This window comes from Apiospora kogelbergensis, assembly GCF_038363985.1.
Source record: "Apiospora kogelbergensis strain CBS 113332 chromosome Unknown utg000002l_segment0_segment0, whole genome shotgun sequence".
Classification (NCBI taxonomy): Eukaryota; Fungi; Ascomycota; class Sordariomycetes; order Amphisphaeriales; family Apiosporaceae; genus Apiospora; species Apiospora kogelbergensis.
In genome coordinates, this window is record NW_027117419.1 from 2,919,760 (window position 1) to 2,947,328 (window position 27,569).

At 52.8% G+C, this 27,569-nt stretch overlaps 13 protein-coding genes across 13 annotated transcripts; 8 read left to right on the plus strand and 5 right to left on the minus strand.

Annotated features, from left to right (window-relative positions):
• Window positions 1–1,415: 1,415 nt before the first annotated feature.
• PG998_003827 (putative rho GDP dissociation inhibitor) lies at window positions 1,416–2,797 on the plus strand (the record flags this gene model as incomplete). The annotated part of the gene is made up of 4 exons (XM_066870645.1): window positions 1,416–1,509; window positions 2,188–2,510; window positions 2,566–2,614; window positions 2,667–2,797. 4 exons carry the CDS (start codon window positions 1,416–1,418, stop codon window positions 2,795–2,797), a joined length of 597 nt encoding a protein of 198 aa, XP_066734395.1.
• Window positions 2,798–3,516: 719 nt separating this feature from the next.
• PG998_003828 (serine/threonine-protein phosphatase PP2A catalytic subunit) lies at window positions 3,517–4,710 on the minus strand (the record flags this gene model as incomplete). The annotated part of the gene is made up of 3 exons (XM_066870646.1): window positions 3,517–3,914; window positions 3,977–4,462; window positions 4,695–4,710. The coding sequence occupies 3 exons, from the start codon at window positions 4,708–4,710 to the stop codon at window positions 3,517–3,519; spliced, it is 900 nt and encodes a 299-aa protein (XP_066734396.1).
• Window positions 4,711–7,371: 2,661 nt separating this feature from the next.
• PG998_003829 (uncharacterized protein) lies at window positions 7,372–8,031 on the plus strand (the record flags this gene model as incomplete). The annotated part of the gene is made up of 1 exon (XM_066870647.1): window positions 7,372–8,031. The coding sequence occupies one exon, from the start codon at window positions 7,372–7,374 to the stop codon at window positions 8,029–8,031; it is 660 nt and encodes a 219-aa protein (XP_066734397.1).
• An 83-nt stretch (window positions 8,032–8,114) lies between these two features.
• On the plus strand, window positions 8,115–9,749 carry PG998_003830 (uncharacterized protein; the record flags this gene model as incomplete). Its single annotated transcript, XM_066870648.1, has 1 exon — window positions 8,115–9,749. The coding sequence occupies one exon, from the start codon at window positions 8,115–8,117 to the stop codon at window positions 9,747–9,749; it is 1,635 nt and encodes a 544-aa protein (XP_066734398.1).
• Window positions 9,750–10,916: 1,167 nt separating this feature from the next.
• On the minus strand, window positions 10,917–11,893 carry PG998_003831 (uncharacterized protein; the record flags this gene model as incomplete). The annotated part of the gene is made up of 3 exons (XM_066870649.1): window positions 10,917–11,276; window positions 11,404–11,632; window positions 11,853–11,893. 3 exons carry the CDS (start codon window positions 11,891–11,893, stop codon window positions 10,917–10,919), a joined length of 630 nt encoding a protein of 209 aa, XP_066734399.1.
• A 730-nt stretch (window positions 11,894–12,623) lies between these two features.
• On the minus strand, window positions 12,624–13,367 carry PG998_003832 (uncharacterized protein; the record flags this gene model as incomplete). Its single annotated transcript, XM_066870650.1, has 2 exons — window positions 13,252–13,367; window positions 12,624–13,170 (listed from the first exon to the last, which is right to left on the minus strand). The coding sequence occupies exons 1-2, from the start codon at window positions 13,356–13,358 to the stop codon at window positions 12,624–12,626; spliced, it is 654 nt and encodes a 217-aa protein (XP_066734400.1). The 5' UTR covers window positions 13,359–13,367.
• An 845-nt stretch (window positions 13,368–14,212) lies between these two features.
• PG998_003833 (2-oxoglutarate-dependent ethylene/succinate-forming enzyme) lies at window positions 14,213–14,632 on the minus strand (the record flags this gene model as incomplete). The annotated part of the gene is made up of 1 exon (XM_066870651.1): window positions 14,213–14,632. The coding sequence occupies one exon, from the start codon at window positions 14,630–14,632 to the stop codon at window positions 14,213–14,215; it is 420 nt and encodes a 139-aa protein (XP_066734401.1).
• Window positions 14,633–15,742: 1,110 nt separating this feature from the next.
• Window positions 15,743–17,113, minus strand: PG998_003834 (toxin biosynthesis protein (Tri7); the record flags this gene model as incomplete). Its single annotated transcript, XM_066870652.1, has 3 exons — window positions 15,743–16,178; window positions 16,249–16,518; window positions 16,614–17,113. The coding sequence occupies 3 exons, from the start codon at window positions 17,111–17,113 to the stop codon at window positions 15,743–15,745; spliced, it is 1,206 nt and encodes a 401-aa protein (XP_066734402.1).
• A 454-nt stretch (window positions 17,114–17,567) lies between these two features.
• On the plus strand, window positions 17,568–18,229 carry PG998_003835 (uncharacterized protein; the record flags this gene model as incomplete). The annotated part of the gene is made up of 3 exons (XM_066870653.1): window positions 17,568–17,757; window positions 17,814–18,051; window positions 18,121–18,229. The coding sequence occupies 3 exons, from the start codon at window positions 17,568–17,570 to the stop codon at window positions 18,227–18,229; spliced, it is 537 nt and encodes a 178-aa protein (XP_066734403.1).
• A 1,376-nt stretch (window positions 18,230–19,605) lies between these two features.
• Window positions 19,606–20,637, plus strand: PG998_003836 (uncharacterized protein; the record flags this gene model as incomplete). The annotated part of the gene is made up of 1 exon (XM_066870654.1): window positions 19,606–20,637. The coding sequence occupies one exon, from the start codon at window positions 19,606–19,608 to the stop codon at window positions 20,635–20,637; it is 1,032 nt and encodes a 343-aa protein (XP_066734404.1).
• A 1,140-nt stretch (window positions 20,638–21,777) lies between these two features.
• PG998_003837 (uncharacterized protein) lies at window positions 21,778–22,938 on the plus strand (the record flags this gene model as incomplete). The annotated part of the gene is made up of 2 exons (XM_066870655.1): window positions 21,778–22,395; window positions 22,459–22,938. The coding sequence occupies 2 exons, from the start codon at window positions 21,778–21,780 to the stop codon at window positions 22,936–22,938; spliced, it is 1,098 nt and encodes a 365-aa protein (XP_066734405.1).
• Window positions 22,939–23,288: 350 nt separating this feature from the next.
• On the plus strand, window positions 23,289–24,968 carry PG998_003838 (uncharacterized protein; the record flags this gene model as incomplete). Its single annotated transcript, XM_066870656.1, has 3 exons — window positions 23,289–23,625; window positions 23,708–23,954; window positions 24,005–24,968. The coding sequence occupies 3 exons, from the start codon at window positions 23,289–23,291 to the stop codon at window positions 24,966–24,968; spliced, it is 1,548 nt and encodes a 515-aa protein (XP_066734406.1).
• Window positions 24,969–25,804: 836 nt separating this feature from the next.
• PG998_003839 (parasitic phase-specific protein psp-1) lies at window positions 25,805–27,223 on the plus strand (the record flags this gene model as incomplete). Its single annotated transcript, XM_066870657.1, has 4 exons — window positions 25,805–26,177; window positions 26,255–26,315; window positions 26,374–26,802; window positions 26,869–27,223. 4 exons carry the CDS (start codon window positions 25,805–25,807, stop codon window positions 27,221–27,223), a joined length of 1,218 nt encoding a protein of 405 aa, XP_066734407.1.
• Between the last annotated feature and the right edge of the window lie 346 nt (window positions 27,224–27,569).

Here is a 27,569-nt window from a genome sequence, read left to right on the forward strand (position 1 = left end):
TCCTGGGCTTTCCAGAGCCTCAACATTCTTTGACTCACTTGAAGGCCTCACCACTCGCATAGCTACGGTTGTGGCTTGTCCGGGGGGGCAACCCTGCTGCACATACAGTATCTCAACATCATAAAGCCACGTGCACGACAGCGACCAGGATTGCAATATACCCATCTGGCTATATACCCCTTGAGTAATCGGTGCAGTTAGTTATAGTGCAAATATAACTATTAATTCTGCAGGAATAGTCGGTTACTACTTGCTAGTCCATCACCTATCCTTGACAATGACCAGAAAGGTTCAGCTACGACTGTTCCCCATGATTCGTGACTTGAAAGCTCCAGCTCCAGAGTTGATGGTATCTGCTGCGACCGTAACAACGTCAGTATTGGCGAAGAATTCGGCCCGGTGTATCTTACTCAACCCAGAGGGTCATTTGTCCATCTTGGGCTTTGTAGACAGGCGTTTGAGGTAGACTCACTCAGTTTATGTAGCTGCCCAATGTTTTTGACAACTGACATCTCCAATAGTAGGTATATTATCTCGGCCTCTCTCCAAGCACACGTGGAAGTAAATGTGTTGTTGCATGGAGACTGACTGGCTTGCTGACCGAATGTCTGGTGTTGGACGCACGTACGTGTAAACCAACGTGACACGATCTGTCTCCGACTTCAAGCCCACCTGCAGTCAATCAAACGCCTCCGTAGCCCAGATGCTCATGCTCATGCTGATGCTTGTGATACCGCTGGTGTACTTCCGATGGGAACGACTGCATTATCATTACCTAGCCGTCCGTACATGCACTTTATTAGATATCAGACCAACACTATTCTGGCCCTTGCAGATCTTTCAATTCATCAGGGGGCCAGGACTGGAGCTTGCTGCTTTCCTTCGCAGCTACTACCCCTCCCACCTCTCGCCTGCTTCCTCTCTCCCAAGCACTGTTCATTCGCTCACAACGAGCGCCCGACAGCGACTGAAAGGCCAGACAGTGCCAAAGCGAGACCCCACCACGCCTGCAGCTAAAACGGTCTAGCCTGGATGGACCCTCCTTTCGAGACAGCTCCCTTTTGAAACCTCACAAACCCCCCACCCCCCCCCCAAAGGCCCCAAGCAGAACCCAAGGCCCCAAGCAAGACCAAGGGACCTGAGCTGCTACCGCTACCGCTACCGCTGCCAGCCCAGCCCAGCCTACATCACCGCCAATTTGCCCCTCCTTCTTTTTGATATCCCATCCTCCCCGTTTTCCTCTTCGAACCGACAGACCGACATCACTTCCCTCCGTGCTTCGTCTAATAAGCAAGCGTTGTGATTATTCATTCTTCTTCTACATCTTTCTCTCTTTGCTCTTCTCTTCCTACCTTCCACCCGCCCGTCATCACACACGTACACACACGCGCGCACACACATACACACCGCCCAACATGGCTTCCAACGAAGAGGATCACATGCCCGAGGAGACTCAGGGCTACAAGCTCTCTCAGCCTAAGCAAAGCTTGGCCGAGTACCAGAATATGGGTGCGTGTTCATGTCTCTTACCTGTCTCTTTCTTTTAGGTTATGATATCCCGTCTTCCACGTCTGCTCTGCTTTGCTGTGCTCCAAGGACACCGGCCTTGGCGGGGTAACGATCCTTAGAAAGCTACGCTTTTGATCCCCGTCTATCTGGTGTCTGTGGAGTCGGAACTGTCGGTGACAGTTGGACTACGAGATTTCCCTCAAAATCGGAACTCTCTACAGATTTACGAGGTTTTGTTGGTTTGAAGTGCAGGCACAACTTGGTGGTTAGAGGTGTGGATTCCCCTCAGAAAATGACCCAGCCACTTTACCACGGGTTCCCCTTTACGCAAGTCTCGACACGAACGAACCAACACTTTTACCAACGTGCATCGTGTAAAGAGACTATCAGATGGGATTTGGTAAATCTGCCTATTACTAGGCACTAGGGCGTTCATTGGAACCAGGCCAGTCCCAAACTGTTCTTACGATGATCACACCTAAGTATCTTGACCACTGCGCTTCCCCGACAACAGTATTGCCTGGCTGCGTAGCTGATTAGCCCCTGTGGAGCCTTATCGTCTCTAAGTAGAGAATGCCATATTCATTGATTCTCTTAGTTTTTACTCATATACTCTTCACGACACGAGTATCACAGGTTCTATAAGGAAACTGCAATTCTGACTGGTTAGCAATATAGATGCGAACGATGAGTCTCTCCAGAGATACAAGGAGTCCCTTGGCCTGGGTGGCGGCAAGGATCTCTCCGATCCCAGTGACAAGCGTGTCTGCATTATTCAGTCTTTGACCATGGAGTCACCTGACCGCTCGCCCGTCACCATTGATGTCTCCCAGCCTGGCAGCGAGACCACCCTCAAGGACCACCCTTTCAAGATTAAGGAGGGCGCCAAGTTCACCATGGTCGTCTCTTTCAAGGTCCAGCACGAGATTCTTAGCGGTCTGCAGTACGTGCAGGTCGTCAAGCGAAAGGGTATCAAAGTTAGCAAGGACAGTGAGATGCTGGTAAGTCACGTTCCGGCCAAGGAGGCGCAAGAAATGTTACTAATACTTTTTATAGGGTAGCTACGCTCCCAACACGGACAAGCAGCCTATCTATACCAAGCGTTGTAAGTAAGCTCCAGCAAAGACCACGTTTCTATTCTGCTAACCCGTCGATAGTCCAAGAGGAGGATGCTCCCTCGGGAATGCTGGCTCGAGGCCACTACAACGCCACTTCTACCTTTGTTGACGACGACAAGAAGACTCACTTGCAGTTCGAGTGGTCTTTCGACATTGCTAAGGACTGGTAGAGGCTCTTCCAAGTTGAAGCTGAATATGCCAACATGGAGGACACGTCTTGTATGGCCAGGTGGGAGCTGCATAAGGACACTCCAACCGAACGAAACAGATGCGTAGGAAGAGTAGAGTATCGATAGTCCGTAACGGGAGATACCACACATTGGGGCTTGAAAAACAAATTTCCTTTACCATTTCAGGGCCTCAGCCCACGACCTTTATGACAAAAACGCTTGGGAAGTAGACTTTGGTGGCAGGTAAAAGCTTCCCAGCTGTTCGGGCTTCACCAAGACAAGTACTTGCGAAGCAGGGTGACAAGGGCATTCTTCGAAGTGTTGACAATTACCGCACAAGTCCTCAAAAGTGAAACCAATCCAAAAGCTAATTCAAAAGAGTTGATGATTTTATACATCCGACTTATACGAATCATGTGATACTTGCTATATCAGTGCACAGTTGTCCAATTTTTATGTGTGGATATGATATGTACAGGACACTGGTCTGAATTGATTACATGGACAGCGGGTCCTACTGTCATGACGAAGAGACAGAAAAGAAAGGGATTGGGTATTTGAATTCCTGTATCTAGTTCGCCTTGTCCCAAATGGGGATCATGCATATAAAAAAAACCCCCGTCCAGGTCCAGCCAGTCTGGTCCAGTCCAGCGCCGCTCCTGAACGTCTAAGCTCTTGCCCCCCCAAAAATTCGCTATGCTTCATGTCTCATATGTCTTTTACAAGAAGTAGTCGGGAATGGAGTTCCCGTCCGCTTGCTTTTCCGCCCCCTGCTGTATATCCTTGTGCTGGTCATTTTCAGGCGCGGCCGCGAACACATTAAAGAACCGCTCGCCCGTGTCGCCCACCTCTAGCACACTCGCCATGTTGCCGCAGCGGTAACAGTAGTTGGGGGCGCTCCAAACGGTACTCAGGTGGTCGTCGTAGAGGACCTGGAAGCCCTCCTGGCAGAGCTGGTGGGCGCGGAGGATGTGGGACATGCCGTTGACGGCGAGGAACTTCTTAACAACCTTGGCGCCGAAGGTGTAGCCGGCGCCGCGGGGCGAGAGGGAGAACTCGTCCTTTTCCGGGTCCGGGTCGGACCAGACCAGGTCGGCCATGGGGCCCTCGTGGGGATCTCGCGGAAGCGGTCGATGATCTTGATCTGGTCGATGCTGTGGATCGAGGGGCTCAGCCCACCGTGAACGCAGAAGATCTGGTCGTTGATGACGACGCTGAGGGTGAGGAAGTCGAACATGTCGGTGAAGTAGTGCCAGACGCTGGCGTTGCCGTACTTGCGCGAGCACTCGGTGTAGAAGCCGTAGCTCTGGGTGACGCCGCGGGACTCGTGGTTGCCGCGGATCAGGTGGACGCGGTCCGGGTAGCGGAGCTTGAGGCAGACGAGCAGCGAGATGGTCTCGACGCTGAACATGCCGCGGTCGACGTAGTCGCCCAGGAACAGGTAGTTGGTGTCGGGGCACCAGCCGCCGATCTTGAAGATCTCAATCAGGTCGTAGAACTGGCCGTGAATGTCGCCCACCACCGTCACAGGCGCCTTGACGTGCACCACGTTGCTCTCGCGCATCAGCAGCTCTTTGGTCTTGGCGCAGATGGCCTCGATGACGGACTCGGCCAGGAGCTCCTTCTTGTAGAGGCGCGATATGCATTCGTCGAGATCGACCGAGGCTGTATGCAGCGGAGAAGCGCCATGTTAGCAAAACCGAACCATATTTTTGTCTTTTCTTCTTCTTCTTCTTCTTCTCTCTTCCCCCGCTTCCTGTTTTCTTTGTGATTGTCGTCTTTCTCGCATCGGCGAGCAGTGACCGCATTTGTTCCGTCTCGGTTGGGAGTGTTCGTTCGCAGATACATTGGTGCGTGACGTAGGTAGGGGACACAAAAAGATGGTGGGATTACTAACCCGGTAGCCCAGGCATTTTGGCCGGTTATTAAGGCGACAGAGAAGAGACGAACGACGTTGTGATGAGATGTATTGTTGTTCCCCCTTGGGCAATCTAGAATATCAGGTGACTAGCTTCCTTCTGCCCCGAGCGAATGTGGTGTCGTGTGAGCAGTGTGGTGTAGATTGAGGATCGTCAAACATGTTCGGTTGTTGCGAAAGCGGGCATAGGCTGGCTGGTTATCGGTCAGATCGGGAGTCTGTATTCTCTCTCTCGCATGAGCCCCAGGCTTCTTCTCTACTCTGTGTACGGCCTTGGTGAAGTATTTGAGCAATACGGGAAAAGAATTCAGGTTACAATGCTATGCATAATCCGAATGCGAGACGGCATGTTTTGGAGGGGGGGATGTGGCAGGACGAAATGGCAAATGTGGTGGATGGATTATTTGAATGCTACCAGTAGTGTCCGATCTGTATCTGGACGCCGGTAAGCAGCACCAGCAGCACCAGCAGCACCAGCAGCTAGTGGACTGCAGTGTGCTCCAAGCGTCTGGATGACGAGGCACCTAGAGGGCAGAAGGAGACCGACAAGGAGCAGGGAGCAGGGAGCAGGGGACAGGGGGCAGGGAGGGGGCGGCCGTCGACAGTGCTGAGGAGGAGGAGGAGAGGGGGTACATCCATGCCTCTTCTCTGCTAACGGTCGTCGGTTTTTAGTGTATCCGTAACACTTGCCTTGATTCATAGGTCGCTTGACTTTTCCATATCTTCCGGACTGCCTGCGCTTCTGCCTGCTTCAACTTTTTTCCCATCTTCTCCCACTTCTCAACCACACCCGCTGCTTTGCCGTGACTTCTCACGATACCGCTGCCGTGCCACAACCGCCGGTCGCCGCTGTCCTTCTGCGCACCCCCATCGTCCAAACCTTTGCTTTGCTTATCGTTTCTTTAGCTGCGTGTGCTCATCCATCCTTGGGATGCGCATTCGACTTGGTCGATTGAAGACGGGTTTCTAGTGAATCGCTGGTCTTGCAATGGCTGTGTCGAGGGTTTTGCTGCCTGCTGCTCTCACCACACCGGACTTGCCCCAGAGGCTCACACTCACACGCTTTACTCTTGACGCTGGCCTAGCTTGACGATCTCAAGTAGCCCCTGGAATTTTTCCTTATATAAGCTCGATGGATGGGATATCGTCTACCTGAGTTGGATCTACGCCTTCGTTCCAGTGCAGTTGCTACTGGCCTCATGGATGTGCTGTCTGTTCTATACCAGAATCTCTTGGTTATATAGTCGGTCCCGTCCCGTCCAGACGGAAGCTATCTTCATCGGTTGTTTTTCTGTATGACTTATCGTTATCGGGCTATTGGTTTTCCTTGCGTACCTTTTTATCTCTATCTCAATTTCTAAACCGGCCAATATGGCTCTTGGCAAGACAATAGACTATCATTATGGAGAGATTCCCCCTATTCAGACCGTCGCCGTATGATAGGAATAATATGACATAGCATCGCAAGTCATCCATCTAGTTTGTGTGCTGCCTCGAGAGAAGCAGCCTTTATTATACCTGCTCAGCATCAGTCGACGGAACGGCTGGCTGGTAGAGTCGAAACCCGACCTGCTGGTCTTTTAGCCCGAGATTTAGCCGGCGGCGTTCGGCCAACCTCAGACAATCAACTCGCCCGCGACTTCTCCATTTCAGTCCTCATCTGAGACCCATCTTCAGCTCGTCTGATATACAACCATCGCCTGATATCAGAACTTTCGCAATATCTATATCGCATCGTATAAGGGAAAGCATCACCTACTCTGTATGTGGGCTCAGTCGCAACTCCAGTGTGTATACCGCGGAGGAGGTTCTTAGGCCAGGTTGGGGAATGAGAAATGCCGTTGGGTCGCCAATCTTGACACTGACAAGTATAAGGGCAGCTCACACGTAAGGCCAAAGTAAGTCACTATTTCCACAATCACTCACTCGGTTGTATCTTCTCTTTCCTCTCTCTTGTGTGTGCTGGCGGCTCAGCTTCTTTACCGGTTTGCATTTGCGCTCTGGTACGGGTGGTATTTGCATCATTTCCCTGCTGCTCACTTTCTCCTCCAACGGTCGGCTTGAGACCAGACCTCGACCTTTCATCTACTAACTGGGTTGGATCGCCTCAAGGGAGCTGCGCCCCGACTTGTTGGCTCTACCTCCATCAACAACAACCCGCCCTAATCCAGAAAACCTAGTTTGCCGCCAGCATTCATGACTACTCGCATGCCATCAAGATGGCCGATAGCATTCCCGGCCGTACGGCTTCTAGTGAGCCCCCTGTTATAATTGCGGGATGAAAGGGCACCTGTTCACGGCATGCCCCGAGCCTACGAGAAAGCTCCCAGCGTAAGCTAGCATCTGTCTTGACTGCCCAGTGTGGTAGGTATATTGTTTGTTCCGCTCAGAACTGACTTTGGTAACAGTGGCCTCGAAGCGTCGCGCGCTAGGCAACATACTTCTGGCTCGGACCGAGGTGACTTTGATAGACGACACAAAGGCCCCATTGTAACGCGTTATTCCCATCCCACCAGTCAAGGCCCGGGTGCTGCCCCTTATCATCAACCCCCGCCTCAGCAGTTCTCGTACGGGCCTATCCACAGCTCTGCCTACCCTTCACAGTACCCCCCAGCCTATGCGCAGGTTTACCCACCTCCCCCGAGGCCGTCCTATGATGGATATAGTGCTCCGGTGCCCACCGGACCTCCGCCCGGCTCGCATCCTGCGGCACCCCCGTCATATGGCCCTCCGCCTTACGGACAGCCAGCTCCGCCTCACCATGGATATGGACCACCCGGTGTGCGTCCTGGACCTGGACCTGGACCTGGACATCCTGGTGATTACCGTGCTGGCCTTCCACACCCGCATGCACCCGCCCCCGGATTTCCGCCGCCGCCGCCGCCGCCGGTCACCTACGGGTTTCCTGGTCAATCCCAGAGTCCACCTTTTGGTCACCCGAGCCTGCCGCTCCCGCCGCCGCCGCACGGGCATCCCTTGCCCCCTCACCCACCTCCTATTCACTATACACCTGACCACCGAGGCTTTCCTGGACCTGTTCCGCCCCCTGGCTTTCCTTTATATCCTCCTGGTTACCCCCAACCACAGCATGAGGAGCCGTACCCACATCACCCCAGCCGGCATCGTGAGAATCATCGGGAGGAGCGTTATGGCAAGCACGAACGTGATGATCGCAGAGGCCGCCACAACCATCGTGATCGGGATCGACAGGGTTTCGACCGGGGCCGGTCAAATCACGAATATTTCAATGATCGGGATCACCGCGGCCGCAATGATAGACACGGTCCAAAGCGTCGGCTCCATGATCGCAATATAGACCAGTCCCCCAGAGGCGGTAACCTTTCTCACCAGGTTTCAGCAAGCCGGTCGGAGAGTGTACAAAGCAGGGAACGTCAAAGCATGACCCTTTCGCGACAGGAATCACTTCATCCCTCTACGCAAAGCACCCCAGGCGACAGCAGCACTTTGGACCAGACTCAGTTATCTAGACAGCCTGAAGATGTCACTAGTAATGAGAAAGAGCCTGCTGGTGTAACGAAAGCGGAAACAAAGATTCCTGCTGAAGGCAGTATCAAAGCTGTGCCAGAGCTCAACGCTGATGGTCAGCCTGAAACCGATGCTCAAGTTAACGAGCAGATAGAGGCACAAGCCAATTCACAAGCTCATCTAGCCGAGGATATCAGTCAACAACCAGAGGACGATGATGTTGACACCCCTTATGAAGGCTTCAGGCACGATGAAGCCACGATATTTAACGAGTTCGAAGCAGCGAACAAAGGTGACCCTATTGCGGAGCCTCTGCCTGCGGTATGGACTGATGACATTATGCTGCCTCCAGCGTATAATGCCACGGGTGTTAAGTCTGCCTACATTACGCCAGAGAACAAAGATGACTTTGCTTCAGGGGTACGGAATACAGACATGTGGTCTCGCTATAAACACCACTGTTTATTTCTCAAACCCGAGGAGATCACCATCGCCAGTCTTGAAATCTACAAAGCTCAGATCGCGGAAATAGAAGGACGAGACGAAAGGCGCAACAAGTCCGGCCAGCATGCCAATCAACGAGCAAAGCCGCAGACCCGTAATCATTACCAAGGCCAACAAAATCACAAAGACCAGACTCGCAGGCCTGACAACCGCAAGCGAAGGTTTGAGGACTACCAGGGCGAGCCTAGAGCAGAGTCATCACGCCGTGATCAAGCTGGCGACCTGACGAACTTCAGTCATGGATATGAGGCCAAGCGACCCAAACAGATGTCTCCTGAACCTGGCGAAGTTAGTGACTCAGGCTCGGTACAAGGTAGCATCCGGCACGAGAGGTCCGCAGCTGAGGAGAACGGCTGGACAGGATGGACACGAGGTCCTGCGGATATCCCACCCCGTAACTACCCGCTCCCAGACCGACCGACAGCCACAGATACCCACTGGTACCCTGAAGCGGCGAATGCTCACTACCAAACCCAACCCCCTCTGAAAAGACATCACACCGAGGGAACGTTCGACGGTTCATACAATAGCAGACGGGGCCGATCGAGGAGCCCGGGTGACAGGCGCAACTTCTCCAACAGACGGCCCCACAGCCCAGAATCAAATACTCGTCATCGCGATGTGTCAAGCCCCCATCCGGGCGGAACTCCCAACTCTAATCACCGTCGGCGGAACGACTCCAATGTCTCTTCTGCAGGCCGCGAAGGCAGAATTCGAGAGGCCCAGGTAACCGGCATCTCACTATCTTCATCTGCTAGGCCTCCCCAGGGACGAGAATCACCGCGATCCAGATCTAGAGTCGGCCGTCCCAGGAGCCGCCAGTCGTCTCCCGGCAACGAATCAGAACCTGAATCACCGGGATCTCCTTTGACTCCACTGGAGGCCGAGCTTCTTGGCCTGGCAGGCCCTGACAGCAGTGATAGCGACACTGGCGGAGAAACGACCAGACGAAGGCCACAGAAGCTCGTTAAGATGGGAAAACGAAAAGCACCGGTTGTTAATGCCGCCTTCGGGTTAGTAGTCCTGGAGAGTACCGTATCTTGAACATTATGGAACCTTGCTAACAGTATCTTTGTCTCTAGTCGTCGATGGTAAACCCCAACCAGGGTTCATCTAACTCAACTTCTGCTCTGCCCTGTTTCTTGTATATTATAGATCTTTGGCTTTCGGCTTTTGACCCAGTTGCCAATTGCCCACTGTCGTATTGCTATTTTCCAGACATAGAGCAAGTTGCGATTTCTCAAGATGAATTTCGCATGACCACGAGCCCATTGGCTATGGACCTCTCCGTTTCATTTTTATTTCAATCGTCTTCCGCATGACCTAGCGATAGGAGGGAGTTGCGAAGGAAAGTTACATACGGATCATGTCTGTTTCACCTCATCATCATCATGAATGCGGCAGGTGGGCGATTTTCTTTTGAGGCTTGGCTTAACGCCTATGGATAAGGGCATACACAATGGTTTTTTCTTGCATTACTCCTTATTTGGTCACTCTCCAAGTCTTGTACAAGCACATGCAAGTTCATGGCATCATATTACAGCGGTTTGTGTGATTCGGAAACTGCATTTGGTCAGGCGTTGGGGGAACGAACATTTGGTTGGTATTATCGCATCGCCCTCATATATTACTAGGCATTCATGTTCATAAGGGAGGTTGATGGTATATCAGCCCCTACCCGAAACAACGGCTTTGTTTCCATGTATGTATCTTTGGTCCTTTGTGCGTTACACTTACCTGATTGATATAAGAACATAGCAGGCCTTCCTGCCTTTCTAGCCTGTACGAGAGTGGCGAAGCGGCTGGGCTTTCTCTCTACCGATTGTTGTTGAGTAGAATAAGCAGATTAGCATACAAGACCTATACAAAGAGTAATATGGAATAATGAGTGAGCTGTGTGATCTTGTCTACGTTTCTTTTGTTCGCTATGTGTACAATTTCATTGAGAACGCCGTGGTCTTTGTCTGCTATGACGCCTGCACCACTCGTATTAATGGCCATCCACTATCCCCTGAATGCTCTTGTCTGTTGGCGTTTGGGGTCTGAAATTTTCGAGATATACATATAAACAGCATTACCAGCGACCCATTGTTCATTTAGCGATACACATAGATCTAAACACAAGACATATAGAAAGCCACACGGATACACCTCCACCCACACAACAGCAACCACCATACATACATCCCGTAGCAGAACATTGCCCACTCCTTAAGAAGGATGTGCATTGCTGTCCAATACGTTTACCAGTGCTACAGCTGTCATAGCACCGTTGTCAAGGACCTCCACCATGGCCCTCGATATCCTTGCCCGTACGCCGTGGCTAGCGGTTGCGGCCCCGGCGGAGGCGATAGTTCTAGCAGTGTGTCGCTGCTGGGCTGCTGCCCCTCGGGGCTCGTTTGGACTTCTCAGCGCAGAAGATGCTGCGACGACATCGACCCCCGAGCCGCAGTGAATCTTCAAGGTGGCGATGAGTATCGATACTTTCTTTTGCGGTCCGAGAAGCTTTGCCTCTTGTGCGAAGTCCAATATGAAATGCGCCACTTGGGGATCCATGCCGAGAGCGAGGTGCTGGACATCCCTCCTCCTCCCCCTTCCGTTGCTGCTACTCTCCCGCCTTCTTCTCCCTCCCCCTCGTCTGCGGAGGGGAGCAAGGCCACTGTTGCTGGCCAATCCTGTCCCAGATACTGGGGCGAACCAGATCACTGCCATCGTCGCTATCGCCGGCGTCAAGGCCAGAGTGCTCGATACTTGTCACGCCGCCGACAGAAAGTGAAGTGCGATGTGAGCCCAGGCTCTGATGACTCTGAAGATGAGGAAGAAGGCGGTGCTCTGTTATGAGTCGAGGTAGGGCAGAGGTTATGATGCTTTTGCCGTCAAGTCCCTCTTTGATGTTATCATCATCCATCGCGATCAGCAACTTCGTTCTACAGGTAGGTAGGCGGCACTCAGTTTTGCTTTCAGTCTCGTGCAATATCTTATTTAGTTGAATAGTACGATTTTGTTTATTGATATTGCCTTCGCTTGAGCAACCACCAGGGAATCTGCGCCATGACTGTTATCATGGACGGACCAGCGTGATCTGTCTCTACCTATTTAGTTACCTACATTCATGTCTTTGACGGAAACCCATCGGTGATCTCGCACCTACGGGACCGGCTGGTAGGGCCGACGTCGGAGATATGCATGATGGAAAGGCTTGTCGGATGCGGCCGCAGTTCCCACCTTTCCGACAACCACCCTGATGGTTGAGTGACGCTCCGCATATCATTCGCCCTTCCCTATCTACGCTCAGGGCACCTCATCAGGGGGACTCCCCATATCTTGGTGTGATTGTGGGGAATGCCATCTCACGCATCCATCTAGGAACTAAGGCGAAGGAACCAAATTCGCATGAAAAACTAGATTGAACAGAAACATAACTGACGTAGAGCAGTGAGTGCTAGACGAGAAGTCGGGACGCCGCTTGCAAAGTGGGGTGGACATGGTGAAGGTGGCGGTGAAGCAACTGCCCAGGGTTGTCATGCATCGGCTTCCAAGTCGAACCATCTCGCCAAGTGCCCAAGCAACTTTGAAAAGGCGCATATAGTAAGAAGCATGTTTGGTGACCGTTGGCGGTCAATTGTGTATTTGTGATCCACAGCAGCGTTGCTTCATGTCTCTTGTCTCATCTCATCTAAGTCTAGGTCTATATTGGAGAGTCGTTCTATAGCAGGAATGCAGAGAAAGTCAAAGAGCCCTCCCTGTCGATGGGCGTTCATGTATCATGTTTCCTTTTTGTCCTCCGCGAAGAGGCCCTGGTTGGCCTCTTGTGTGTTCCTTGTTCTTTTTTCCCTTGGACTGCTACTCTTAGTGCGAACCTGAATAGAGAGAGAGAAAGTAATCCATCAGCAAACAGTGTTCTTATCATCGTCATCCTTACTCGACACGGGGTCGCTTGGCGAGGGGCTCCTCACCGTTGGCACCGTTGGCCTTCTCGGCCTGGGTGGAGAAGTACTCGAGGCTGCCCTTGGGGTCGGCCTTCATCGACTTCTGGCCCTGCATCCAGCCGGCGGGGCAGACCTCGCCGTGCTCGTCGGTGAACTGGAAGGCCTGGACGAGGCGGATCGTCTCCTCGACGTTGCGGCCGACGGGCAGGTCGTTGACGGTGATCTGGCGCAGGGTACCCTTGGGGTCGATGATGAAGAGGCCGCGCAGGGCGACACCCTCCTCCTCGATCAGCACGCCGTAGTCGCGGGCGATCTTCTGGCTGCGGTCGGCCACGAGGGGCAGCTGCAGGTCGGCGCCCAGGCCGCCCTGCTTGCGCGGCTGCTGCTGCCAGGCCAGGTGGGAGAAGTGGCTGTCGGTGGACAGGGCCAGGACCGACGTGTTGATGGACTGGAAGCGCGACAGGGCGTCGTTGTACTGGATGATCTCAGTGGGGCAGACGAAGGTGAAGTCCATGGGGTAGAACAGGAGGACGACCCTGCAAGGTGGGAAGGTTAGCTATTCGTTTGCCTCTCGTCTCGCTTCACGCCCACCCGGAGCTCTGCTCTGCTCTACATACCATTGGCCAAGGTAGTCGGAGAGGGAGATCTCCTTGAACTCGCCATTGGCGAAGACGGTCATGGCCTTGAAGGCGGGAGCCGGGCGTTGAACGAAAGCCTTAGACATGGTGACGGTGGTTGATGGGGTCTGGTGTGAAGATGGACGGACGAGTGAGTGAGTGAGTGAGTGAGTGAGTGAGTGGATGGATTGGATTGATTGGGGATCTATCTGGAAAGTCCACAATAACAAGAGGAAGGAGTAAACCGATTGTTTGTTTGGAAGGGAAGGAGGGGGACGAGGTCGATGGGAAGATGTTTCGTCTCCCTGTCTGCCTTCCCACCGTCCCTTATCAATCCGATCCGAATCCACCGCCGGGCCAGCTCATCAGCACTGACACGCCCTGATCAAGAAGAAGCCCACTTCCAGTCCGACTTCCAAATCGTGCCATGTCATTCTTCTTGTCTTTAGTCCTTCCATGGCCCGGCAACTAACGGGCAACGTGGGCGGGAAACGTGGGACCCTGGATTTCTGACCGCAAAAAAAAAAAAAAAGTCGATCGGGTCCATTAAACGGTGCCACTTTAAGTCGTCCCGGCGTTTGCGCCAACTTCCAATTCCCTGTTCGCTGTGTATCATCGGGCGCACTTCTGAGCCTTACACACAAGTACACCTTGTTCAGATCCCTAGGCCGACACTTATCACGATGGCGCGCCCAACTTGGTGCCGTCACGTGATATCGCGTCTCCTTCGTATCTTCCAAATCCCTTCTTTACCCATAGCTTCATGCCGATTTCGGGTAAGCCGAGCTGCAGGTGGCAGGGCCAAGATCGTCAGACACAGGGATTAGCTCGCTAGCTGTAGCGGCCTGCTATCACAACCCAACACGTACAAAACAAGCGAGCAGCACCCTCTTTTCCTGCAAATCCATTGATAAACTATTCTAACCTTTTGACACGGATACCTGGGATCTGATGGCCTCGCTCATCGGGCCGGATCCCATGGTACGCAGGGCCGGATCTGCCAGCTTCCGGTGCCGGTCCTCATGTTGGTGAAGTGGGTGCCGTAGTGTATTCCCTCGTGCGGCTCCTGGCCCGCCTCGTACCTCCGTGATCTCCTCGCCCGATGCGATGTAGCCCGCGTAGCTCTGCGAGTCCACACAGGCAGCCTTTTGTATGGGCGACTGAGCGAAAAAGTCGCGACTCGCCTCCTCCGTGCGCCCGTAGACCTCATGTTACCGCGGCGCCACGCGTCTACCAGCGCGCGTCCTATGGCCAAATCCCCCGCCGTGCTCGTAATGTGCTCTGCGAGGTTGAAGGTCTCGATCTGCCCAACTCGCGCCACATAGCCTGGCGGCATGGTCGCGCCCAGCTTCGTCAGGTGGTCGTGCAGCACAGTTGACATGGCCCGTATACTGTTACAATGCTATGCTAACCTGGCCGTGGTTCGATTGGCCATGGCTCGCATAGCTGAGGAAGTACGGATCATTACTGCGATATATCAGACTAAGATTTCTAGTGGTTCGAGAGCAAGTAGGATTGAATAGAAGGTGGTTTTACTTCCCATATCACCATAGGGTACGATGAAGATTTTTTTTTTTTTTTTTGATTCTGATGAGGGTCTTCATGTCAAAGTAAGTCGGCTTCCAGTGTAAATTTATATGCGTGCCTTGGTCCACCATGTGCCCCTTTGCCTAAAGAGCCCCGACGCCAAAAGCACCTAGGCCATTGACTATCAAGCACCTGCGGGTTTGACGTGGAGTCAGAGGTATAGAAGCCGGCGTATGTGACCAGGTGTTCCTTGGTAGCTGATCACAAGTTTATCGTTTGAAGTAAATGCTTCAGTTGTGTGGAAGGAGTGTTTTAGTGCGCTGCAGAGAGTCAAGCACAGCTATGCCCTGAAATAACACAACCTAATGAATCGTACAAAACTTGATCTGGATATTGCTATCGATATACTTTCTTGACCATCGTGTGCTGCTTTGTATAATAACCCCTTGCCTGACCAACATGCAATAACAAGATATGATTTTGCGGGCCGAAAACCTAATTTTGGAAATGTTAGTATGATCATCGTACACAGCAAAATATACTATATGCACACGTTACGAACTCGTTCAACCTCTCGACCTCAGTTACGCCAAGCAAAGAATCTATTACAGAAGTGCATCTTGCTCAGGCAAGATACATAAACCTATTCCAATACCCACGGGAAGTATTTCCGAGTTTAAATGGTTATCATTGACGTTACACGACTCCAGGAGAGACTTTATTAGCCACAGCACGAAAACCGTATGATTCTTTATCAACCCGAGTTGTAAAGATAGCCAGCCATTCTATCGCTACTAATAGTTGCCGCTGGGTCGATTATTCTAGAGTAAGTCTGCCGAGGTCTCTCGTTGGTACTGCATAATATACCTCTTTGGCATCCTTTGGTTCACATGAACCCGCCATTCCCCGCACCATCTGATGCTCTACTAAAATTCGCATTCGACAACGATGGTACAGGACGAATCTACTGAAACCACGTGGCAACGTAGTGAGCTGGTATCACCATACCATCTTTCACAGGATCCATAGTTCGCATCGTCGTGTAAGACCAGGTGGGAGTGATCCAGTAGAACCAATAAATCACCCAGATGTACCCCACCCCCTTTTGTAAGCCCCGAGGGAAGAGTGTATCCGTTCCGGCCCGACTACATTTCTCTTGCAACGTACTCTCCAGGACGATGCCGAGAGCCTGAAAGGAAAAGAAGGTGAACTGACCGGCTTCTGCAAACGGTATACCGATGGCCAAATCTGCTTGGGCGTGAATGAACGCCGATATCCCGAACGCGAGTATGAGGCGGATGCATCTGGAAGCATGAGTGCCTCGCGGCAGGTGCAACACCGAGTCAGCAAAGGCATCAGCAGGCCCCGAGACACACTTCCGGAGGCCCTGGTGAATGTTCCTATGAATAGTGTCAGCATAAGTACCGCCTTTAGAGTTGAGGCTGTTAAGACCCCTTATGTGAACAGTACCTCCACAGTCCACGTAGGTTGTAAGCGTCCCGAAGGGATCCATAGAACGGCGGGCAGTCTCTAGGGCTGGCCAAGCCCAGTACTACGGAAACCACACAGACGAGGTAATACCACATCGTGACCATTAACGCCACGTTGATGAAGAAGACGATGGTAGATACCATTCGAAAGATTCTTTCGTCGACCGAGATATCGGCTCGAAAAAGGTAGGCTTCTTTCCCGATGGCGATCAGATTTGGATCTGGAGGCGGCGCTACACAGAACAGCGACCTGCCCAATACTAATCAGAACTTGACGGAGCTCCTGTGCTCACCCAGGGAGAAAAGAAGCACGAATCCAGACTGTTTCTGGGGAGCTATACTCACATCATCAGATAGGAACCTGCTATCTTCAGCAGGGATCGGAAGAGAAACCGGGCTCGACTAGGAACGCTCCCGTCTGGAGAGAAGCGCGGAAGGTTCGGGATCTGCCATTTGGTACCAATGCGGCGCCATTTGCAGAGAAGCGACGAAGTGCACAGGGCCAGTTGCCAGCGGGAAAGGGAAGTCCCTGGCCTGTACTGCTTCTCTGCTTGCTCCTCAATGTCTGAGGCGGAGACCTTGGAAACGAGCAGCATCTCCAAGGCGTGCCAATAGGTGGTCCAGGCCGTGGTCACAAGCAGAGAGACCCAGCCCTTATTGACACACCAGCTCCGAAGCGAAGCCTGGAACGCGCCCGTAAGACCGGCCAGCACCAGCACACCGGCGACCCGCGCCCAGGAGCGGGTCGTTGTCAGTACGCAAATGTTGAATATGGCGACGAACAAGAAGGCGCTGACGGCAGTCGCAAGGGAGCTTGGCGCGTACGCTGTATAGTCGAAGGCCATGTTGTTTGCCAGCGACGTTGCTTGTCTGTCAACGAGGTTGAGATTGAAGCCGAAAAAAGAGAATTGATTGCGGCTTTGTGCTGTTTTCGGCCAGACGACCCGATCGGCCCCAGCGCAGTGTCGGGTGTCGGTAGGCAGTAGCATCCGTAGTGGGGGTGCTGTCAGGATCCCGAATCGATGTATGTACTATAATCGATCTTGACGTCAGGACGAATGACTCCATGCTTGCCTCTAGCTGCTAGCCAGGAACAAAAACCCAATCTCTCTTCTCTTCTCAAGTAGCTCAGCCATAATTGAACGTACTTGCATACATACTTACCCTTTCATCCGCTGCCATTGTTCCCGCGAGCTACCACAACTGCGCCTGTCGCCAATTCGGCCCCTTCCATCGGTAGCAGGGACTGTACGCGCAGGAAAGACTTGTGAAAACCCAAAACGTCTGATCTGCCGCAGGATGGGCGATAAACCAGATGCCGGAGAGAAGGATTTCCTCCAGAAGCCACCCTACCAAGCGGCCGATCCTGCCGCTTTTGACAGAAAGCTTCAGGGGGGCTGCCACTGCGGACGCGTCAAGTACTGGCTCAGTCGCGAACAGCCCCTGAACGCAAAATTCTGCCATTGCCGCGGCTGCCAAGTTATGCACGGTAAGTGCGTGAATCCCATCTGTCTGCCCGAAGCGAATCTAAGCGGCGATAACCAGGTGCACCGTTCCAGTGGGCTGCTATCTTCCACAAAGAAGATATGATGTTTGAGAAGGGAGCCGAGGACCTGGTCTTCTACCAATCCGAGTCACGCCACTTGAGCCACGACTTGCCTTGCAAGGCCAGCTGCTCCTACTGCCGAACGCCTATCATGGACGAAGGGCGGAACATGGTTCTTCTGTTCCCGACACTCATCAAGTTTGCAGGCGAAAAGGAGCGGCGTTTGTTCTCGCCCAAGTAAGTTTTAGTATTCGAAATCTAGCGTACTCGTTTTCGCCCAACTACCAATGCTGACACCACTATCAGGTGTCATATTTTCTACTCTCAGCGGGTTGTTGATATACCTGACGGACAACCAAAATGGGAAGGGTTGGATGGCGAGGGGAAGAGCAAACTACTCAATGATCTGCCCTAAAACAGTAGGTAGATGCCATGAGACAGATATAAGGACGAGTTTTCGACATCTCTGGAATTCCCTGGCCATACGAATTTAATATGTCGACGTCGGAGTAGACATCGTTTGTTCACGGCCGCATCAAGCAGTTTGAATCACTGCTGGTTCATACAATATTCAGCCATGATCATTTGTGTTATATGGGAGGGACATGGGTCGATTACTACACACTATAACATTGACGTTAGACCATAATGTAAGCTCAAGTCTATTTTGGGAAGTAGAAAGAGTAGTAACAAAAGCATGCTCGATTCTCCAGCCAATGCTCGAGGGCGCTTTGGTATACGAGGCCCGGATACACGGCTGGGGCCGTTTATAGTGCTAATATATTCCACTCGATCCATTCCGGCGCTAGTCTTTTCCCAATAAGCGCGAGAAAGAGAGAAAGGGGCCATACACTGTAGCTTACTACACCTCCCTGGCATTGATTGGAACACCAGCCCGTGCTTTTCTTCCAGCTGAGAAGTAAGCACTTAGTTAATTACACTTAATGTATGCATAATTGCACCTGGGCAATTGTGCCCGAAGGATCTAAGCCCCCCTGCGGCAATATTGGCTGTTGGTATCGACATATCAGACACCCTTAGTAGAGACCACAGGCGGCTCATGCTGGGAAAAGGCAGCTGTCTAGCCCCCAAGTCTCACTGGACCTTGCATAGTGAGATGAGCCAGGCCCAGAATGAACCCGATCTGGAAACGGGCCTAGACCAGTCTTTATTCAGTAGGAGCGCTTGCGGCTACTGGGTTACAGTACGCGCACTTCATCCACGGCGGCCGCCAGCGCGTAGTCTGCAACGGGACCTACATATCGCACCAGTATGCAACCTGCATGATACGCCTGATGGATGCGTATGTTCTGTGCGGGATTGTCTGAAGAGTCGAAAGGCTGTGTGTGCCTTATTACTTACTATAGACCTAGCTGCTGACACCACACACCTCGCTGACCCGTAGTTAGCTAGGCTAGATCTGATGGCATACACGTTGTCCTCGAATGTGAGGCCTCGAAAGAAGTTTCAGCGAAGATTACGGGGCGTGGATGGCTTCTATCGATGGATGAGTTTGACCGTGGTGGCATTGCTGTTTACTACAACACCAAGACGGAGACTTGGACGAGGGCGAGCTCATGAGGTATAAGATATGCGTAACGTCCTCGGTGAAATGGGTTGATATCCTCACCACTCATCACACAGAGACTCAAGCCATTCTTTACAGTTTCACTCACCCTACTCCTTTCTTTCTGACCCATCTTCAATCTTTGGTATTCTCATCCTCACTATCTTCACTATATAAATTTCCCCTATATATAAACACATACATATATATTTCTTTAGCTTAACATGCACACCACCACTGTTGCCCTGATCGCCCTGGCCGCCTCGGCCGTTACCGCTAAGGGCATCAAGTACGACTGCGAAGCAACGCCCCAGATCTGCCTCAACACATGCTGGGCCGTCAAGTGCGCCGGCCTGCCCGCGGGTTTGCACGGCGGCGGCTCCAAGAATGCCCGGGACTCCAAGAAGCGCGGCACAGCCAACCGCAACGCGTGGGGCTACGGCAGCAAGCCGTGCAGCGCGTCGTCCAAGCACGCCAAGTACTGGAAGAACGGCAAGATCAAGAACACGTCGCCCGACGAGTACCCCTACGCCTCGTCGCGCGAAGGCGGCCTGCGTGGCGCCGGCAAGCCCGTCCAGCTGCGCTGCGTGCCCACGAGCGAGCAGAGGAAGCAGAGCGGCAAGGTCTCGGGGCTGGGCACAGCCAAGAGCAGCGATGTCTGGACCACTACCTGGGACAAGACATCCAAGCTGAGCCAGGACTGGTGCGGACCCAACCCCAAGTGCGTCAACGACGGGCACCAGTTCACCGCCACGGCCAAGGGCGTCTTCACCCGCTCCCTCGACATCGCCGCCGAGCACATCCCCGTTTTTGAGGACGCCGTATACGACGCCAACTCGACCACCATCACTATGCGCGCCGAGGAGGTCGCTGAGCTGCTCGGCGAGCAGGACGACGACGTCCCCGACGTGGAGGAGGATGATGGTGTCGAGGCCCGTAACGTCGACGAGAAGATCGCTGATGACGTTCCGGAAGTAGAGGAGGAGCAGGATAGCGAGGGTGTTGAGGCTCGCGATGTTGACGAGGAGGCCGACCTGAACATCGATGATGTACCCGATGTCGAAGAGGAGGGAGGCGAGGTCGAGGCTCGTGATGTTGAAGAGGCCGACCTGAACATTGACGATGTGCCCGATGTTGAGGAGGAGGAAGGCGGTGAGGTTGAGGCTCGTGATGTTGACGAAGAGGTCGAGCAAGAGGGGGCGAGTGAGGGTGTCGAGGCCCGCGATGAGAAGGTCGGTGTTGCCTTCCGGGCTTAAGCTCGTGTCTTCATGATATGAGGGTCCCTTTATCTCGCCCACGCATCACACTGGGCATATCTGATGAATTCTATGGGCGTTTGGGTTTTTACTGGCTGTCTTATTGTGCTTCATTTCTTGTTGCTTCAAAATGTCGTTTTAGACGACATTGCAACCCCCTTTTCTGTTAGCTTGACATATGTGGGCTCCTTTCCCCAGTATAGATTCTCACATCTTCAAAATACTCTGAGCAGCAATATAAAAAAAGGCCTGTGGCTGTCTATACTGTTTGATAAATACATCTTTTGTTGTCAACTATACACACGATATGATGGCATGTCTCTGTCTCCTTGCATACCGCACAGAAATAGCTCAGTACTTTTGCTACGATGGGTTCTCCCAGTCGCACGCGTATGTGTATTTGACTTCGTCGTGAGCTGCACAGAGCTGCACAGCTCCCGAAAATGATTCTGGTTGGGTCGATAGGCTCAACGCTCCACGCGTCACTCCGTTTGCTGTGCTGGCAGGTTTCCTAGCGTTTGTCTTGTCGCAAGCGACATGGTAACTATTAGCGTTGGTTGGTTGCTATTGTTAGACACGTGGGTTCTGGGCTTGAAGGTCTAGTTCCGGCGTGGTTTAGCAAAACACAGGTTATCTCAGCTCATTAGTAGCTCTCCTAGTAGTAGTGGCTAATGGTAAAAAGATGAAACATTTCTTACTGTATCGGGGCTGTGCCTCCCGATGCACCACCAACGATCTGATCGATTGACAGCAGGGATCTTTACGGAGTACTTGGCAGGGCGGTTCTGGGACGTAGGTAATAGCAGTATGTAAGCATGGCTTCGTCGTGACTTGAATGATTCACATTTCAATATCACGACGTTCTTGTAAACTATTGCAACCTTTTTAGTGTTGCGGTTCAGCGAGCTCAACGAAACCCAATACATTCACCTCCAGTCCGTTCCTTCCAAGTGACTGAGTCCCACCGGCTCTACTCAACTTTCACTGGACGAAATCTGGTCACCGCACAATCATCAAGCAGTATGAGCAACGCAGCGCAGCAGCGACACATTGTCATCTCCGACTCGGAGGATATTGGTGTAGACGTACGATTGAGCCCACACAACTGACCTAATCCGCACTGATAGCTGACACTCAGCCATGCAGCTCATCAACGATGCCATTCTCTCCAATGAGAAGCTGGCTTTGCCTTTGAAGCCAGATCTGTCCGAAGTGCTCACAGCACAGAATAAGCCAATCGCCTCCTATGTGTCGCCTTTCGTCAATTTAGACGAGGATGAGGAGGGCGAAGCCAGAGAGACAATGCAAGAGGCCATGGCCCGTGGGAACATGGCCTCCACCAAGGCCTATGCCGTCCTCGACAGCCACTCGGCAGAGGATCGCACTACGTGCTACGTAAGCTCGTACGCGTACGAAAACCGCAGCAAAGGAGAGGGGAAAGACGACGAGGACGAAGACGAGGAAAGCACGGGCGCCGTCTGCATTCGCTGCAACCTCGACTCCGTGGTGTCGCTGCTGGAGGATCTCGAAGCCACCGAAGATTCCACCGCCGCGCGTGCCTTGCGCAACGAAGCGGCTGCTGTAGGTGGAGTATGGAACGCCCAAAAGGTTCAGGCGTTGCGCGACCAGCCCTCCAAGCTTAGGTCGGCCAAATGGAAGCCAAGTTCGGCGTTTGACGAGGACTGCGCGATGGAAGGCCGTGGTGAGACGGCCCACCCTTACCTGCCCGTCTTCCGAACCGCAGACATCAGCCTTGAGGTACGTTCCTATTCATAGAGTGACAAAAGCTTGCCAGGGGTCGATGCTAAATTCCCATTACAGACCCTCCAGGCTTTCGTCAAAGAGGCGATGTCCAAAGCCAACAATGGGGAAGATGATGAGGCGGATGTAGACGAAGTTCAGCCCATTGTAGCTTTCATCACCTCATTGAAGTCGCCCTTCTTCAACCAGCCGGCCCTCGAGCCCCCCGCGACGAAGCCGGCGCTGGCAGACGAGCTGTTGGGTCTCTCGGCGGGCGAGATCGACATGGTGGTGCGCAGCGCATTTCCCAAGGCGAATTTTGATAAGGTGAAGCTGCACTACAACGCTTTCGTTATCATGGACGAATACACCGAGGCCACCCGGAGTGTCATCTTGGCCACTAATAACGAGTTCGGCGGCGAGCTGCAGCTCGTTCGGTGCGCGTTCGCGGCGACGCTAGAGTCGGTCCTGGGCATCCAGGAGACGGGCTTGGAAATGGAAACCATGGCCAATGAGACACCGTCGGCCAGCAGTACTGCCATCATGCAGGCCACCGACTAGGCTTGTGACAAGCACTCGCGGAATTCGCCAGGCTCTGGACGGCGAAGCAGATGAAGTGTAGAAGTAGTGTTTGGATGATTTATCAATCACACACCATTGCATTCGAGATCATGAACACATCCAGCAATGCCTTGGCATACCTAGAAAGGCATGTAGAATGACGATGATTTGATCGGCAGGCGACCCTGCAAGGCAAGCCTGGGGAAGTTGGAGACCAGGGGGTTTAGTTCCATTTAGTGGGTTGAACCTTGTAAAATGTAAGCCCGACAGTGCATCGAGATAAGGACATGAGCACCGTCCGAACCTGTCGCTTTCAACGTCTTGGCCGACCTTCAAGAGAACAAAATCCCATGGAGCACGACACAGACCCTTTCCTCGGCCCTGGGCGTGCAGCTAGCCAGGAGAGAGACGATAATCAAAAGGCCAGGCGCGGTGCAGTTCCACGTCGCGCCGTGATTAGTGCGCTGCTGATCCTCCTCTTCCTGGTCAATTTCGCCCAGAGCCTGTCGAGTCTCCCGTTGAACCGTGTCATCGAGAGGCGGCTTTGTCGCGAGTACTACGCAGAGCACGATAAATCCCGGATTGGTAAGGATGGCACCGTTCCAGAGGAGCTCTGTAAGGTCGATGAAGTGCAGCGCGGACTGGCATGGATCCAAGGCGCTGTCGACACGGCTTGGATCGTCGGTGGTAAGCCATCTCCGCATAAGCCGCCTAAGGCTTCCTCCGAGACACCCTGCAGCACCGTAACAAGTCGCTGACGACAACACAGATTTCGTTATGACCATACCTCTTGGTTTCATGGCCGAAAAATATGGTCAGCGGGCCATTTTGTGGCTGAACCTGATCCCGAGAGTGTGGATGCTTGTGTGGACTGTCGTCGTCGGCTATTTTGAGCATGCTCTTCCGACAACTGCCATCATCGCCGCCCCCGTCTTGTCCGTGCTCGGCGGTGACTGTGTCTTCAATTCGATCACATACACCATCGCATCGGGGATAACGGATGACTATGTCCTTCGGTTAGTGGCAACCCCTTGGCAAGACTCGCTGTTGGCTGACGGGTGAATAGTGCGACGTACTTTGGCTGGATGGGTTCCATCTCCTATGTAGTCGCCCTCGGCGGACCGGCGCTCGCCGCGGCATCCATGACGATCCTCATCTGGTTGCCATTTTGGATATGCATAGCTTTGTTGTTGCTTGCTATTCCCGCCGTGTCCTTGCTCCCTGACCATCTAGGAAAGGCCGAGACCAGCCCTTCCCACACCGCCAACGCAGAGCATGTAGAGCAAGCAGAGCCTCTGATTTCTTCGTCTACTTCGGCAGTCCCCAAATCCCATGTTTCATTTATAGGAGCCATTTTGGAGCGACTTCGAACTTTGCGATCGGTTGTGGCGAGCCACCCACGCAACCTGACCCTCATGTTCATCTGCTTTTTCCTATCCTCATTGGCAAGCTCTGACACCAAGCTGTTGCCACAGTACATCTCCAAGCGTTATCACTGGAGCTTCGCTTCTGCCGGGTACCTGCTGTCCGGCAAGGCTGTGGTCAACTTCACTCTTCTCACAGTCGTGATACCTTGGCTCCTTCGATCGCGGCACTCTTCAGCAGGTGCGTCCGCGGGGAACAGCGACACTGATAGAGCCAATGCCCGTTATGCGCTGGTCTGTTGGTTGGTCTCGGTTCTTGGTGCTTCTACCATCGCGGTTTCAACCGAGGTCTGGCTGCTTTTTCCTTCATTGTTGGTCTATGCGTTGGGTTCTGCTCTCCCCATATTCACCTTCTCGCTACTGAAGTCACCGGCGATTGCCCCGAAACATGACAGAGACCTGGCAGGGTCTATTGACCCCGAAACGCACATATTCTCATTGGTTGTGATGGTCAAAACGCTGGGCTTGCTGCTTGGCGCGCCCTTGATGGCTGCCTTATGGGTTCATGGAATCAATACCGGAGGCGCGGCCCTGGGCACGCCGTTCTTCGTCAGCGCAGCCTGTTATGTGCTAGCTGTTGCTGTGTTCAAAGGAGTGAAGCTCTGAAATTTCTGTTTATTCTTGGCAAAACTTGAACGTTGGTTCTCCTATCGACATTATCTTGGAAAAATCAAATTGTATAGAACAATGTCATGTGGTCAACGCCACCTCATCTATGGAAGCTGCGAGGACTGCTACCACACACAGAGAAACGAATTCTTGATCCATCAAGTTAAATTGCCCATTTGGTATGGCTGTAGATGTGGCCCTTCTCATCGAGCGCCAATACGCCTTCTCCCGAAGATACCAAGGCCAAGAGGAGGCCGGGGAAACCTCGATGTCAGCTGCCACACCTCAGATTTTCAGATAAAGGGGAAAAGGATGACACAGCCTTTTAGGTCTGTTATTGGCCGCAAATACGGTTTGGCTATTGAGTCGAGCCACGCTCCTGGCCTAGCAAAGTAGCTTATCGTCTAGACTCCTGAAGCGCCCATCCCTTTTGGACCTTCGGATCTGCCATGGCTTTACTCCTTCATTTGCAAGCAACAAAGCTCTATCGAAATGAAGCCTCCTTTTCGAGGCCAACTATCCAGAATGGATTCGAGAACGAACCGGCGGGTTTTCATTTATAACCACACGTTGCGCCCCCAGGATACCTAGTCAAGGCCAATGCTCTGCTTTGATTCCTGCTTCTGTCAACTTTTCAAATCGCCGTCACTCATTCGTTCGACGTGCTGCACCTGGTAGTGCATAGCTCTCCTTACCGGTGACTTTCCGCAGAGTCCACAGGCTCAACTACTCCTCTTGGGCTGGTTCCTCGTTTCCCCTCTCATTTACTTCGCTCTTTCCTCCTTTGCCCTGTCGGCCGACCAGCCATGGAACATCAAGAAGGGGTTTCAGCGATGGGCAGTGCCACTCACCCGCTGATGACTCTGAACTCCACCATTCTTATCCCCCTTCACCCTTCGACACATTTGGATCCCGCGCAGCTTCGATATATGATCGGTTTCGGTCCCAAAGTCAATTGCACCCTAGACCTTTGCCCGTTGGAGATGAGTGTGACGGCCTATCGACCGAGTGTCCCCGTCAACATCATCTTCATTGCTCTGTACTCCTTCGCTATGACCATACATATAATGCTGGGGTTTCGTTGGCAGTCCTGGTTCTTCACGCTGTGCTGCGTCACTTGCACCATCAGCGCCATAGCGGGCTACGTAGCTCGCATATTCATGCATTACAACCCGTTTGCGTTCTATCCATTTCTCATACAGGGAGGTAAGTGTGTGCACGATCCTGCATGGCTGTCACTATCACTTACAAGGAAGGATCGTGTGACTGACTGTTTATCTTAGTATTCTTGACGATCGTCCCCGTATTCTACTGTGCGGGCATCTACGTAACACTAGCTATGGCGTAAGGGCGCAAACCATGTTTGCTGGTATGTTTTTATTTCGCTAACATGTGCCTCCAGCGTCAACAACCTCGCGCCGCAGCTAAAGCGCTTCAACCCCAAGCTTCTTGTCTGGATCTTCCTCCCGGGCGACATGCTCGCCCTGACACTGCAGTCGGCTGGGGCTGTCATCAGCGCCGTGGCCGAGGTGGGTAGCGATCTGGTTCATACGGGCGAACACATCTCAATCATCGGGCTGGCCCTGCAAGTGTTTTCTATCGTCGTATTCGCCTGTCTCTTCGTCGACTTTGCCGTGCGCTTCTTCCGCAGCCCCAAGGGCGCTCCCAAATTCAACAGCTACGACACACGCCTTCGCTTTTTCATGGCTTTTATCCTCATCGCCCTTATTTTGACGACAGCCAGAAGCTGTTACCGAGTCGCCGAGCTGTATCAGGGCTACACGGGAGCGCTTATGAAGGAAGAGGCGCTATTCATTGTGCTGGAAGGATGGTGAGTACTTGTCCCGATACTCAAGCTGCGAGTAACTAACAATCTCCCGTTTCTTACCCAAAACAGCGCCATCGTAGTCTGCGTCTTCCTGCTCACCATTGGCCACCCGGGGTATGTCTTCCGCGACGAGCAAAACCGGGCATTCCAGATCATCGACGATGCCTCGTTCAGCGTGAGTTCGGGGACCGTGGCCAAGGGCGTGCGGTTGGAGATGCGCAAGGTGCGCGCGCGGGCCAGCCACGTCATGACGGGGATCCGTGCGAGCCGCTTCGACGACATGGAGCGGCGGCTGCTGGACATGGAGGCCAGGATGGTGACCCGCCAGAACAGCAGCAAGAGTTACCACAGCTACCAGTCCAAGTACGCGCCCTCGGCGTACTCGGCTTACTCACGCTACACCGATCGCTCCCGCCCGTTTTGAGTGTAAGGGGTATGGGCCGGTTAGTTGGACGATCGCCGTACTCCAAAGAACTCCGTCTCCCTGGGTGGAGTTGATAGTTCTTGCCTCGTTACGCAAACACATATGAGAATATGTAAATTATGATTTAGCAGTCCGGGTGGGAAACGAAGGGTAGGCGTATTTTCTCTTCATAGAATTGCTCTTTATAGCCGCATATGTAGCTTCGGGTCATTCAATGACGGGGCAATGACTTGTAAGATGTAACCCAGGCCACGCCAAGTTCGGCTTCGGTTCTGTCCATGATCAATTCAAATGAAAGATTTCGAAACCTCAGATTACTTGTTTCTTGACTCTAGGCTTTCCATCT